This window comes from Saccostrea cucullata, unplaced genomic scaffold (genome assembly GCF_032062105.1).
Source record: "Saccostrea cucullata isolate Sc308-1 unplaced genomic scaffold, CSIRO_AGI_Scuc_v1 ctg3303, whole genome shotgun sequence".
NCBI lineage: Eukaryota > Metazoa > Mollusca > Bivalvia > Ostreida > Ostreidae > Saccostrea > Saccostrea cuccullata.
The window spans coordinates 1-16,556 of NW_026933683.1; the positions used below are offsets into that span (position 1 = coordinate 1).

At 33.4% G+C, this 16,556-nt stretch overlaps 1 protein-coding gene across 1 annotated transcript; it reads left to right on the top strand.

Annotated features, from left to right (window-relative positions):
• Positions 1 to 9,281: 9,281 nt before the first annotated feature.
• LOC134238936 (putative nuclease HARBI1) lies at positions 9,282 to 10,115 on the top strand. Its single transcript, XM_062721053.1, has one exon. The coding sequence runs from the start codon at positions 9,282 to 9,284 to the stop codon at positions 10,113 to 10,115; it is 834 nt and encodes a 277-aa protein (XP_062577037.1).
• The last annotated feature ends 6,441 nt before the right edge of the window (positions 10,116 to 16,556 follow it).

Consider the following 16,556-nt stretch of genomic DNA (forward strand, 5'->3'; position numbering starts at 1 on the left):
AAGAGTTATACGACGTCTAATTGCATCATACTTAAAGAAAGTATTTTTGCCAGAGAAAGGTTAATAAAGTATATCGGGATAAAAAGAGATTAATTATATACTTCTCAGCGAACACAGTAAAGTACATTTTGAAGAATGCATAGTCAATGTGTCAAAAAGTTCATGTATTAATAAGCCTTTAATAAATTGCTATTTAAATAAAAGTTGTTTCTTAAAGTTATTTAAAATCAAAATATTCAGCCCTACTCATATTAAAGTACATAAGCGAATGAGTGAAAATGTAAACTTTCACTAATGGCACATTAACTTTGGTTACGCAGAGGAGATCAATTTAAGATAATGTTACACATTTAAGTGATTTATATAATTGTCTTAGATTTTCACTCAAAAAAGAACAGGTATCTTAATTTGGTTCATGTGTGGTGTAGATTTTTTACATCTACCGTACAGTATATAAGAGCCTTAAATTATTTGCCAAATTAAAAAAAGAGGAAAACCAGAAACCAGAAGGGATGCTTTGACGTTGTAACATCTGCTTATTATTGGGGATAAGCTCTGAATGAATGACAGAAGAATTTAAAGTTTTCTTGTTTCAAATTGATCAAGGTATTTTTTGCTTCTCTACGTCGAATATTTCTATCAAATTTAATTAAACGTTGTTGTGCATTAAGAGTTACATTATTAAACGTTTATTTTAATTTCCTATTATTTTGTATTTAAACAGATCAATTAAAATATCTACAGATAACAGGAAAATAAAAGGAGGTCTGTCAAAAATTCGAAACAATGACTTTCGATAGAAAGGTAGATGAACAATGTGAGCGGGGTAGGTATTACTTTTGTACATGCTCGTAAGTTAAGATTAACAATTACACTGTACGATAAAAATTTGTCATCACATTGAATAAAACAAATTATCATACACAGAAAAAAAGGGTAAACGCTACCATTTCATCTCAATGGCATGGATTTTATGATAAGACTGTCATTAATTTTATTTTCTGATTTATGCAATAGTGTATTGAAATAATTTTCGTTTACAAAAGTATAGGAGTTTGCATAAAATAAATCTCGATAATTAATTTTAGTCTTAAAGGTTGAATATATACATTCAAGAATTTATTTGAACTAGGTGAAGTGAGTTTGAAAGCCGGCATGCAAAGGAGAAAGATAATTTTGATATTTCTTGGAGTAATGCTGATACTGACCACTGTGGCTTTCGTAACGATTCTGATCCTATACTTGACAGGTGGGATATGTACTCTTTAATGTGATTAATTTAAGGGGGAGGAAATAAGCACCTCCTTCAAATTTACCTGGTCTTAGAGCCCCTGTCAATCATCTGAAATAAAGTTTGGATTTGATACTTTGATTTGATATACATTTAGTTTGTCTTGAGATCGTACCGTCCATCAAATTAACATTCAGGCTTTTGATGCCTAGCTACCACATATGCCAACTTGAATAAAAAAGCAATCAAGGGCTCTTTTTTAATTCATAAGAATATGCTATGAATTTAATATAGCTATCAAATGATTAGACTCTAGTATAAGTTTAATTGTTTTTCCCAGGACACTTTTTATTATCCACTTTCTAGCCCCTTTCGTTTTGCGTACACAGCGTGTAATTTGAATTACTTCCCCTTTTGTTGCCAGATTTCAACGACAAATTTTGGTACTAAAATTAATGTTTTGTCGTTATAACATTTGATTAAGAAACACACAGTGGTGTATCAAAATAGTCGAATTATTAAAAATATTAATTCTAAAAGAAAGAATTTGAGAAGGATTATTTCCACAACAAAAACATGCTTTATTTCATGCATTTAAATTCATGAGCTACACATGAAAAAAAAAGTTTTGTTTTTACAATGTCGTAGGAAAACGCATGAACATTGAAAAATTATGCAGAAAATATAATTTTAATAAAGTAAAGAAAACTGCATAATTCTTCAATGGTTACCGTCCTTATTTACAAATTTAACACAAGGTCACTTATAAGAGTAGTGTTACCGTAACTTTTTTGATCAAGCCCCGATTGATTTTTTTTCTTATTTCAGACAAGAATAATACATTTTTGTATAAAGAGTAGTGTACCTTCAGACAAGTTGTTACGTTTTAGATCAAATCTCGATTGAATTAGATTATTATTATGAGAAAAGAATTTAAAATTTGCGTATAAAATGTAGTGTAACTTCAAAGAAGTTGTTACGTTTTAGATCATTTACCGAGTGAATTAGATTATTATTATCATAATGAGAAAATAATTTAATTCTACTTGTAACACGCCATTCGATTGGATAAAAGATTTTATCCATTTTGGATAGCATAACTTGCCTACGTCACAATGAGTTACGTCAAAAAACTTATAACTCCGCTTGACGTTACTTTTAAACTTAAATCATTGTGAAGCTTTATTCTAGGGAGAAAATTATCTCATTGTCTGCATTGAAATAAAATTATAAGGAATCAGGCTTGGGGTAATGCTAATTGTTATGGTAATGCATTGCAATGCATAACATGAACTCAAAGTAATGCTAGTAATGACTGTGTAATGCCCAAAAATTTGCATTACATGTAATGGTAATGTAATGCATTACTTCATAAAATCCAGTGGCATTACATATGCATATATGTAGCATTACACAGCATTATTTTGTAAGATGAATACCTATTTAAAGAAATTTAAATGGACATGGATGATGGAAATTATTGTTTATGTTATTTATTCTATTTATTTATTTTTATTTCTTTTTTTTGCAAATGATGCTATTGAATAAAAATGTTAACCTATTTAGATAACATTTCTGTATCTATTTAAATACACTTTTTATTCTGTTGAAAGTACACCTACCTTACATTTAAGTTTTCAAACTTATTTCCGATAAGAATTGATTTCAAAGTATTATATAAAATAGCTTTAAAAGATCTTTTTTTTTAAATTGCATATTAGATACACTAATTTATGTACACTGTAAACTAGCTTTTGAATAGCTAGAGTGTGTGTCACCAAAACACACTAGGCCTCTAGGTTATGTGACAATTAAAACAATACATTGTTTGGAGAAGTGCTCTATATTACCAGTCATATTCTCCTGACTGTGTTTATAAAACATTAATTGAGCTGATCGATTTACCTTGTACTGACCCTGAAAAATCAGTTTTTCAATGTTTGTCAATGCATTTATTTTTTTCATAAGGTACTAATCAAAATAGCCTATATATTTTATTATTAGATATTTTAGGCAGGGGTTAAAGTGCCCCAAAAGTTAAATTACTTCATGACTACAATAGTTACACAAAAAGTGGATATTGTACATGTGTTATAAAACTGACAATTCAGAACTTTGAAATTTCTTTGATTGTAAGTATACTAAATGATATTGTAATATAATACAAAAACTTGAAATCAAATTTGAGTCATCATTTATCATGTTTAGTTTTGAAGGGGGTGGATACATGTTGATGAAAAAATTATCGCAAAGTTTTGTAAAAAATTCTATTTTTAAAAACCTCCAAAAGTAATGGTAATGGTAATGCATTACTTTACTAAAGTAATGGTAATGCAATGCATTACTTTAAGAAAATAGAGTAATGGTAATGGTAATTTAATGCTCAAATTGTTGAAGTAATGGTAATGCATTACTTTCAATGTAATTCGCCCCAAGCCTGTAAGGAATGAACCGCAAAGCGGTTTATAAAAAAAACGTAAACTGTCCCGAGTTTTGTTATATCGTATAATATAAGTTGAAATAAACTTCATTCCTTAAACAATTAAGGCATAAACGTCCTCATTTACGTTCATTAAATTTATTTCCAAAAATAACTGCACTAGAATTAAAAATTAAGGTACTACAGGTAATACAGTTAACATCTGGTGTTGTCTAGAAATATATACACAAGCTAGCACGTCTTCGCTGGGGGAATTCACACCTCCAGAAAACTAGCTCCAGCCATCACTAAACTTACTTGAGGAAAACTGTAATGTTAAAAACCTCAGACTTTACGATTTTATATCTTTTGAGTAAAAATTAACCTATTTTATGTATAATGGGCATATTTTATGTATAATGGGCCATAAGGTATTTTAATAAAAAAGTTTATTTTTACGAATACGGTACGATTTTTGTGAGGTAATATTTTCTTGTTATGACGGAAAACTAATGTTATTTGGGATTTTTATGTCTTTGATGAATTTTGTAGTATTTAATTTATGACATTTTACATTTCGTGGTGAACGAATAAATACCCTGAAAACAACAAAAATTAACATACATGTAACACCCCACACACCCCTCGAGATTTAATGATTTCACAATAAATTTGGCATAACAAATGTTTTGCTTTTAAAGGCACATTTAAGTTTGAAAACATATAAAATAGTTTTTAGCAACATAGGTATTCTAAGTCGCTAGGTCAAGATGGCCTAGTTACTATTTCAATCTTATACATGTACAGGCAACCATAAATCAATGAAGATTTTTTTTAATCTCATGTTAAATACTTCACAACCAATGTTTTACACTGTTTTGATATGAATCCACTTTATTTAAGTTCATCGCGCTTACAGATTAAAAAAACGATTATGACGTCACAACTACACTCAACTGCAGAATATCAAATATTTATCAAATGAGTCATATCCACGGGATAAATGGGTAAACATGGGATAAATAACAAAATTCACCTGAGAAAACACAAATATTCATGGATTTTGTATTATTACTAGGTTAATTTAATATGTATACCTAACATACACTCATTTTAGTGAAAGCATAAAAATAACTTTAAAAAAAACCTTGTTCTTTATTGGAAAATAAAAATTATCTTTGGAATATATAATAAGCTGATCTATGGCATATGATACCGCCTTACTGGTGATCTTTCCTGGTAAATAATTGGTTCCTTTTAATTATCCAAATGATTAACAAATTACTTAAAAAAAAAACTTTTGGCGCTAAGAAAAAAAATCACATGCATTCAACAGTGTTAAATTTTTATTTATAATGATATTATATATTTAATATCATTGAAAATCAATGAAATATTTAAAGTTTTTGTTGCTTTTTTTCTAATTAATGGTAAGCAATGGTAGACTTAACTTCCTTTCTGTTCAATTAATTTTTTTTCCTTTTTCTATCATTTTTCCTCATTGAATATTACACTGTAAAACAGTTTTTATGTTTAATCAAAAGATGCAAGTTGAAGCTTTATTTTTAAAAGAAATATTTCTCGTAGATAAGCGGGGGAAATGTTTTTATTTATTTCTATATCGAATATTTATCTTAAGTCTTGGTATTTTCTTCATAATAATTAACATTTATTTAACTGAATTGAAAAAATTCTTATTCAAAATGCATTTTCGAAAAGTGTTCATATTTATTTTCAGGGCAAAGTACAAGCACAAAGGAAAAAGATGATGCTTTAAATCCAGGTAAATTTAATTTTTACAAATTCCTCTCAGAATGATTTTTTTACATAACCGATTTAATGAAGGCGTGAATAATTGAATCGCTTTCTCCGCTGCATTTCATTTCCGAAAATACACATAGAATTTTCGACATTTTTTGTTTTCATTTCCAACATTTTTTGTTTTCATTTCCGACATTTTTTGTTTTCATTTCCGACATCATTTTGTTTTCATTTCCGGAAATTACCTGTGCGGCAATTCAATGTTTTCTAAGTAAGTAAAAATGTAATTTTAAAAGTACCGGGGTATTTATTACAAAATATTGATAAAAATAAAAAAAAATTTACACACATATATTCATACATGTTGCACTAAGTCTTGGTTCAGTGAGTATAAACTTTTTCACCACAACTAATGTGCACTAAATATAATATCAGTGACAGCACCACATTTATTTCTGAGTCATTGGTAGATTTACAAAAATCAAATATTGGATTTCAATGATTTATATATGATTTTATCTTTAAATTTGAACTAAAAAAAATGTCGGAAATGAAAATCATAAAATGTCGGAAATGAAAAGACGATAATTACAAAAAATTCCGGAAATGAAATGCAGCCTAATGGAATACATCTTATATAATTGAATTGGTACTTCAAGGATGATGCCTAATTGTATAAATAAAAGGTAAATATAGATATCATGGAAAACAACGTCTTAGTTTCTTGGTTCCAATTTTTGGATGCTGTGTTTCTTTGAACAAAGAACTGATATAATATGTGGGTCCCCTGCAGGAACCGTGTAAAAACACATATAAATATGTAGAATTGCAATACATTTGCTCATAATGGAGTTTTATGAAGAGACTTACTTTTACAGTTGACGACTGACTTTTACAATTTAAACACATACAAACCCTATATACTAAAATGTAAAAGTCAGCTGTCGAATGTAAAAGTAAGTCTCTTCATAAAACTCCAATTTCAAGTATGACCAACATAACGAGTCCAATAAATTAAACACTTTGTCTAAGCATCGTTTCCTCCTCATATTTCAACAAATTTTATATATCTACATAGAGAATAATACAATCTAACTAGTGTTTCCAAATTGCACCTTGTATTTTCCCGTGATACCAATATCAGTCAGGGTTTTTTTTTTCCATATGTCAAAATACAAATATAGTATTTAATTTAACACTTGGCAGAAATTAATTTTTGTTGAAAATTTTAAATCGTTTTCATCTCCCCTTTCTTTTACCTTTGAGATATTTCAAAATACATTGAAAGATGTTCTCCATATATAAAAATACAGATATGGTAGTCGATTTTACATTATGAAGCTATATAATATTTTTTGAAAAATTTGAATCGTTTAAATCTCACTCTTCTTTTTACCTTTGAAAGATTTCAAAATACGTAGTATGATATTCTCTTTCTGTCATAATACATATATATATATATATATAGTGCATGTTTTAACATTTGGAAGCAATTCAATTTTTTTTGAAAAATTGAAATCGTTAAAATCTCAGTCTTTAGGACTTTAAGACATTTTAAAAAACGTTTTAAAAAGTCAAAATACAAATATAGCACTACATTTGGAAGCAAATTATTTTTCTTTTGAAAGTTTAAATCGTTTAAATCTCACTCTATTTGACCTCTTAAAGATTTCAAAACAAAATGTATGCTGTTCTCTATCTGACTAAATGCACATACCGTGCTTTATTAAAATCGTTTACATTTCACTCTTTTTGACCTTTGAAAGATTTTAAAACACGTAGTATGATATTCTCTATCTGTCAAAATACATATGTAGTGCTTGTTTAAACATTTGGAAGCAATTAAATTTTTTTGAAAAAAATTAAATCTTTCTCTATTTGACATTATGATAACATCAAAACTCACTGTTTGATGTCCTCGATCATTCAAACTACCAAACTACCTGAACAGTCTTTGTTATGACATATGGAAGCATTTTTTGAAAATTTTTAATCGATTAAATTTCACTCTATTTGACCTTTGAGGGATTTCAAAACACAAAAAATGCTGTTATCGATCTTTTAAAACACAGATTTAGTCCATATGTTTAAACAATTAGGATCCATTTATTTTTATTTTGAAAAAAATTAGATCAATAAATTTTACTCTATTTGACCTTTGTCAGATTTCTAAACACATGGTACGACGTTTTCAATCTTTCAAAATACATAAATAATCCTTGTTTCAAGTTTGGAAGCAATTAAAATATTGAAAAAATGAAAGTGTTTGAATTTCACTCTATTTGACTTTCGAGGAGAATTTTCAATTACAACGTTCTATACTTTTTTTTCAAATCAAAGGAAACATGTCAAAGATGGAGGAAATATTAAGATTATGAGTAATTTTATACGGGTATTTCATTTTTTACATTATTTACATCCAGTCATGAAATGGCTGATCAAAATTCTGCCCAATTTTAGTTCTATATCTTACACCATTGGTGAAGAGAATTAAAATAAATTGCAATGTAACAGTTTAGCATAAGAAGCTAATTATAAATAAGTACATAATTTTGAGGTAAAAAGTTTATTTGATTTTTTAAAAAAATCATAATATTTATCGTACTGAAAACAAAACTTGTATCAATTTTCTCTTGCAGCAGCTTCCACAATGTCATTAACAGAATCTACCACTTTCACTGAATCAACACCTGTAACAGAAGTTACCACCATAACGACAACAGGTGCGTATTAATAGACTCAACATAAGTATATAAAGTCCAATTATCAAGGTTAAAGGCCCCTATTCTTCAAAATAAAGATACTTGCAATGTTATCTTATATTATTTATTGCTATTTTCTTGAAATATTTCACCCTACATTCCTTTTAAATTAAAATGCAAATATTAGGAAATTTTTAAGGAATTGGATGATTTTTTGGGGAAATAAAATAGTTACAACGAACAAGGTGCAGTTTCAGTACAAACTAAGCCCCATATTTTTCTAAAATATGAAAATTATGTAAGAAATCAAAATTTATTCTTTCTGAATCAAAGGAGTTTCTTCCATTAAGAATGCACATTTTTTTTCTCATATAACCACCTTAATTCCTATTTTGACGTCATTGAATTGTGCATTTTCCCGCATTTTCTTAAAAGATGCAGTAGACATCAATTTTCAGTGGAATTTTCTTTCAGAAAACATACTCTGCCACCGTCACAGCGAAAGATTTTGAAATATGTGATTTTAATAGCAGTTCATATAATCTATCCAAAATATTAAAGTGTGCAACGGTGGCAGACACTATTTTCTAATGTCTCCATTTCACCAAGTACGATCTGGAAAAATCGCATGCAACAACGCGCGACCATGGTCGCACCTCTGTTTTTACGTAGTTGCCTGAAAAATCCGTGCGACCTAGACATTTATTTTCTCTCTGCGCTCTACGTTCGATGTTATCTCGTATAACTTTCGTTGTAAACGTTCTTGGTGCGTCCTACACGCTCTATGGACGCTCTTTGCACGCTCTACCTGCGCCTTTCCATCCGATCTTAACACGATCAAGGATCGTTGTGTTCGATCAGTCTACCATGTAGCATCGACCTCTCGACGACCTATCTTCGAAAGTGTGCGACCTCTGCCGACCAGTACTCGACTTTGGCCGATTTCGGCGCGTACGAGTTGCAATAAACACTCGATACGATTTAGATACGATACAAACGTTCTAGCCTCGATCTATACGCTCAATTCTAGTTCTTTTTTAACTACTTCTCGTCCGAGTTACGCCAAATTTGCCCTGGTCGTTCAGATTTACGTGCGACCTACTGCTATCGTATAAAAAGACCCAGTGATCAGTGGGCGATCATCAGTTTTGACCACCTTGAAAGGAGCATGGATCCTATCGCTTTACATCATGCAATGCTATTGCAACATCATGCCCTGAAACTACAGCAAGACTCTATGATCATGCTGATGATGTTGAGGTTGAGAAGAAAAAAATATACTAAAAAGAAATATTGGGTTGTTCCGTGGTTACGAGAACGTCAAAGAGATCATTATGGCCAGTATACCTCCCTCATGAAAGAAAGGCTTGGAGATGAAGCTTCCTATCGGAACTATCTGCGTATGCCACTGGAGATGTTCGACGAACTGTTGACCAGGGTTGGCCCCAGGATTGAAAAGATGGACACTTACTATAGAAGAGCCATAGAAGCAGGGGTGAAGTTGACCGTCACCTTAAGACAGCTTGCAACTGGCATAGATTACCCAAGCCTTTCTTATGACTTCAGAGTATCGCGCCATACGATAGCTACATTCATTCCACTTGTGTGTCAAGCTATTGTGGATGAGTACAAGAATGAAGTTATACCCTGTCCAACCTCAGCTGCCGAATGGAAGGCCATTGCTGATGAATTCGAGAGAAGATGGAATGTACCACATGCAATTGGGGCTCTAGATGGTAAGCACGTGGCCATCAGAAAACCAGCAAGTTCTAGATCTCTGTACTATAATTACAAGAAGTTTTGCTCCATCGTCTTTCTGGCTCTGGTGGATGCGAATACCAAATTCCTGTTGATCGATGTTGGTGGTTTGGGACACCAATCTGATGCTCAGATATTCAACGCCAGTGAGCTGCACGAATGCATTGTTGATGGTTCAGTTCATCTGCCAGCAGCTGAACCTATGACCAATGATGACGTTGATGTACCATTCTTTATCCTATGATGATGCTTTTGCCTTAAAACCCTACCTTATGAAGCCATACACTAGGAGAGGTTTAACCAAGGAAGAAACCATCTGTAATTACAGAATTTCCAGAGGAAGGCGCGTGGTTGAGAATGCGTTTGGAATCCTGTCCTCACGTTTCAGGTGTTTGCTGACAACTCTACAACAGAATCCAGACAACGGCAGATTAATTGCCTGCATAACATAATGAGAATGAGGTACCCAGCACTCCAGAATGCAGATATGGACATGGAAGATTAAGAACACAATATGATTCCTGGAGAATGGAGAAACTAAGGAGATCTGCAAGACTTGGCCTACCACTTGGGCCGTAATAGGGACAACGCCGAGGGGAAGAAAGTACGGGATTACATAAAGAACTACTTCAACAGTCCTGTTGGTTCTGTTCCATGGCAAGAGAAAATGGTGACCGCAAAACACAGTGTTTTCTGAGTGTTGTTGCTAATATGATATATCTCTAACTTTTAAACTTTTCATAACTATGTGTAATAAACAACAATTTGTAAATGATTTCATATATTTAATGTATGATTAGAGATTAAAATACAAACAAATCAAAAGGAAACGACCAATAAAATAAAATAGAATAAAATGAAATTCAGAAATAAAAAATGAAAGAACAATAAAACCAAACTGAAAACAAAAAACAAAACAAAATACACCACCCCCCCCCCCCCCAAACAAACACAGTAGCCAACAACAACAAAAACTCACCAAAACTTACAGAAAAAACTGGGGGAAAAGAAAGAAAAATATAGAAAAAAAAACCCATTGAAACCAACAACAAAAACCGACCAAAACTATCCGAAAAAATGGGGGGAAAGAAAGAAAAATATAGAAAGAAAAAACGCAACCGTAGCTTCCGAAAAATATTGCGTGATTGTACTTATACATGGCAAATTGATTTATAGTAAAATTAAACTTTAAAGAGGCGTTTAACAATACAATATCTGTGTTACAAACGTCAGCATTCATTAAAAATGTCCTCAGATACAGACAAAACAGGAAAGAATATCAAGATGCAAATATTCATAATCCATGGCAACTGATAATATAGCGAAATTAGGCTGCTTAGTTACTCAACAAATTACAATTACTAAGGTACAAACGATAACAGCCATTTTATCATCGTGTACTACATGTAATTGCTATCTCCCTGGCACATAGTCGACGAAAACTAGAACTGTTGCATCCAACTAAACATCAATAATTCATAGCAAATGTCAATATTGACAATATTGCAAATTAGGCTGAGGAGTCTTTTTCAGGGTTGTCATCAGTTCCTGTTGCAGATGGTCCTGGCCGAGTTATTCCCAATGAACTCAGATAACTGTCTGATAAACTAGGATCCCGGCTAGCAGATGGAGTCTGCAGAGTGTGGAATACTGGCGATGATGACTCTGGTGGGCAGCTGGAGGACCTGTAACCAGGGTAGTTCTGCTGTATTTACTCTGCATTCATGGAATTCCATACAGATACTCCTGGAGTTGTGTTTGGGTTCCATTGGCTGGGGAGAGGCTGCCCACCACAATCCGATTGCTGACACTGTTGCTGTCGGACCTGAGGTTGTTGTTGCTGCTGAACCCGAGACTGTTGCTGCTGCTTGATTTGAGGCTGTTGTTGTTGCTGAAGACGTCGAGATTCAACCTTTGCAGAATTGGTGCGGACAAAGACATCGCTAACCAGACTGTCGTAAACCGCCTCGGGCAGCTGAACTAGAACATTAGTAAACCATTGCCCAAAAGAGATCCGCTCGTTGACACCCGATGGCCGCAAGGTCCTCATAATCTCGTTGGATTGCTGGAGGAGGTCAGTGGTCCTGGTCGATTGGTCGTGGATCCTCGAGAGCAGATCATCCTGAGACATGTAAGCTGTGACCTTCTTCCTGTGCGGTCTGGCTGTACATGTAGGTTGGATCGAAGTCCCTGGAACTGGGTCGTTCAGGTTAGGCAAGGGACCAGGGAATTCATCAACTTCATTATCAAGGTCAAGAGGTTCCTCGGCAGATGCCTGACTGCCGGCTTCACCATCTGGTCTACTGGTTGCCTCGGTGTAACAGGTCTTGCTGCTATATATTCTCCTTCATAGAAACAGCATTGCGGCGGGACACCTCGATGTGGGCACATGATTTCAAAAACTCTGAGAATCCATCTGAAACACAAAAGGGAAACATATTTAAACAATACAAATGTAGTTTAGTATCATAATCATATCCTTTATATGCATTTTTGAGGGTTGTTTTGAATTGTTTTATTTGTTGTTATGCATCAGTAGCGGATCCAGAAATTTCGAGGGGGGGGGGGGGGGGGGGCACAACAATTTTGGATGCCAAATTGGGAATACTACTATTATAATTTGGTAATTTTTTTTTTGGCGAAAAGGTAGGGGGCCTTTACATCCGCCACTGTGCATGGTAATTATTTAATGACATAAGATGATAAATTTTAATCTGACAAACGTTTCACATTATCTGTAAAATACTTTAAAAGAGTACACATGTCGATATAATGGTATATAAATATTTGGAATTACAATTACAAATTAAGACAAATCCTTAGCAAATTTCCAAATTTAATTTTCATAGCTAAAGATTTATTTTTTAAACAAAACATCAGCGGTGTCACAAATCATAAAATATGGCGGAAGATGATATCACAATGGTACACGGATGTATTACGGAAATTTTAATAAGAAAAATCTTATATAAAACAACATATAATTTTAAATTCACCTATCTCTATCCGTGACTTTTGGAGCTCCTTGCCCAGATTTGGTCTTCTTGAGGCGTCCAAACATGGTTCTCATGGAGTGAAACCAGTTGCTTACATTATCAGCCGGCAGATCCATATTCGTAGCTACTGTACAGCAGGAAATTAACTCGCGGAAGTAATATTCGCTATATTCGCGGAAAAAGAAATTCCGCGAATTCAACATACAGTGAATAATTCTTTTAAAAATTTATCAGGATAAACTGAAATTTTATTATCATCTATGATTAGATGTAGAGTGCCATTATAATTATGAGAGCGTATACGAACACGTAGTTGTTGGTGTTTTGTAAAACTTGTAAATTGTTAAATTAATTTCTATGGCTAACGATAACGGTAGTTTTGCCATCTAGTGGACGTGTAATGTAATTATTTGATTAAACAAGCTTGTATAATTTCACCCGTACGTATCGTTCAGACATATAACCTTTAATCAAGGCACTTGCGAAGTAAACGGGGTTAAAACAAATATTAATTAATTTCAATAGAATAAATAAAAGTTCAAAAATTTGACTTATACTTGTTTTTTTATTTGGACTCTCTAAATGCGTTTCATTATTTTGACTTCAAAGCGGGATCAGTCCCGTGTTTCGTTATTATTAAATCTGGCTCAAAATTGACACAATATATAGACTTGCCTTTCCTGTCTGATATGCACGATTTACATGAACAGACTTTCGTAAGATACAGACGGAAAATAACAGTTCACACAATATATACCTAAAGAAAATGCTTGCAAGTACTGTTAAAAAATGTTTTTTTTTCCTTTCCGCGAATTCAAACGACCGCGATTTGCTGAAAATTGAACAAATCGCGATCTTTTCCGACCGCGATTTTAACCTGCTATACAGTATCTCCTGCCATGTCTGTCGCCTGAGATCTTTATTGAGCCACTGTCTGTTGGACTTATCATACAGATGAACGTTCTCCTGTATGAGGCCGACTAGCTGATCTTCCTGGTCTTCAGAAAGCCTAACATGTAGCCTCTGTTTTTTCGTTGCATTAGTAGTCTCCTCATGGTTATCCTCCGTTATTTCACCTGGGATCTCCTCGACTTCAGCCTCAATACCGGTGGGAGAATCCTGAGGGGATGGGTCCCTTGGTGGGGCAACTTTTCTTTTCCTGGGGCCAGCTGCAGCCTTGGTTTTTCCCGCCCTCACCATAATTAACTCAGACGTGTTCAAAAGCTAATCGTGTAATGATCATCGCATGAGCTTGCGCCCTATCTGCACGGTTTTCAGTAGGCGTGGCTTAATCGGATTAGGCGAAGGTAAGTCGCAACTTAAGTGAGAAATGATCTTTAGTGGTTGAACCTTAAACGCACATAGATCGCACCTCAATCCTCTGATCATAATCAAATCGTGTCCATTTCGCAAACAGTGAGGGCACTGGTCTAAGGAAAATCGGGAGCAGGTCGCACGAAGCGATTCTTGATCGCAGCGGATCTAGGCTACATCGCATGGATCGAGCGAGTGTTGAGAATTGATCGAGCAGCACGACCGTGTGCTCGATCAGTTTTCGCTCAAGAAGACTTAGCCTTGCTCATCCCCGCTCTAGCCTCAATTGCCCCTCGATCAATACGTCTTTTCCTCGACTGTATTCGCTGTTTCGACGCTCTCTTTGCGACTTTTAAGTCGAGGCTCAGTTTTTTGACATGTCAAAAAACTGAGCTGCGATCTATTTTTCAGGAAGACCATTCTTCGACTTTGAGCGACCACAGGAGACCAAGGCGTGACCACTTCGCGGTCAACCTTCGACTTCGTGCGATCTTCAGCGATCAAGCCACGCTCTTAGATCGCAACTCAGTCTTCCGGGAAGAATTTTTGGTGAAATGGCCCTATGGAACATTAGCACAGAGAATTAAATCATTTTGAAGCTTTTCTGCATTAAGGTCAATATCTAGTAAATAACTCTGGACTTTTTTTGGTGCTAGATTCATTATGACGTCATAATCAATTTCAACTTTATTTTTCCCGTACTTTATACGGCTTTAGCAGAATGGTGTAGAAAATGGGGTATTTTCATGGCATTCAATTTGAAATCAAATGAAAGTAAATCGGATACCTATATTGAATTTGATATTGATTTAAAGAAGAGGTCACGACAATAATAATTACCGTTTTCTGAAAGACTGTAGGCAATCTGGATACATTTCCTTTGTCGAATATGCAAAAAACTCCCATCTTCATGACTGGTTCTCTTAATTTTTCATTGAAAATTATTTTTAAAATACAGTTTTTCATCTTGTTTATCTACAAATTATGCCCCGAAACACCGTTATTTGCCTACACTTAAGTTGTAAAGCACCAATAAAGGAATTTTTTTTCTCAAATTTGATGAATCTGTAGGCACCTTTCATTTACTAGATCTTGACCTTAAATGTAGAAATGTACGATATTAATGACGTCATATTTCCGGGAAGGTCACCCTTCATGCCATTTTCTTTAATGATTTATCATATTCATCTTCTCAACTATTGTTAAAGCCAATTTCATCACTTTTTAAGAATATTAATTTTTTGGGGCACTGTTAAGCCAGAACCGTATCTTCTTAAGAAAAATCTCTATGCCAGAATTAAAAAAAAATCTCATCAAGACGATGCAGTCCGTGTTGTTCTTGGAAAACAATTCGTTTTTTTTAACACCCAACATTGAAATTTTCTCACACTATTCGACGAAAACAACAAAATAAAATAAACGAAGTGCTGAAGGGAATTTCTTTTGTTTTTTAGTTTGCCAAGACATAATGATAAATCAAGGAAATTCTGATTTGGTGACTGTGAGCAGCAGCGTTTATCAAAATCCCAAAGATGTTTTTACCGCGACGGGTGCCTCTGAAAATGCGCACACATCAATAGCATCTGCTATTTTGACGTTTAGCAATATCGCTAAGATAAATGATGTATTCCTGACGGTAGAAAATGCATATAAAACCAAACTAGATCTTTTAAGGGAAGATGGAACAATTGCAGCAACTAAAGTAAGTTCTTAACTTCTTAAATTTATGGATTAAATGTCATATAGATTGAAATTGAAAAAGAAATTAAGTATAAAAAATTTAACTGTCGATGACAGCGGGGGCTAGACAAAAAGGTCTAATTCAGATGTTATGGAATTCATGCATAAAAATTGTAAAGTGACTGATATTGGCAAATACTAATTTTGCTAGGAAGTCAACTCTGAAGGCAGAGTTATGGTCGATTTCCTTGGCGTCGAGGGCAAATCAATAAAAATACAATTATTGAAGGACATAACATCGAATCCATCCAAGATTTCTTCTGTTGAAATTGCGGCATGCACACAAGGTAAAATTATGTAACTTAAGATGTAGAAAAGCGGATTAAACCCAAAGTACAAACGTACATGTATAAGTGTTGTGAGACAGAAAAAGAAGATATTCAATTTTGTAAAAGTGTGTATAGTCAGCCAAAAAACTTTTTAAAATATATCAAATGATAATAACATGCTATGGACTCAAACCTATGTACCAAAGGAAAGCTAGTAATATAGATTTTAAAAATATAAAGGATGACTGCACTTAAGGAAACTTAGAAATTGCGACATAATTAATTTTAAAAATGGGCATATTTCTTTTAATGGTAGAAATGGCCAATGTCTTAACTGCAACTTTATGTAATTACGTTAATTAAAAG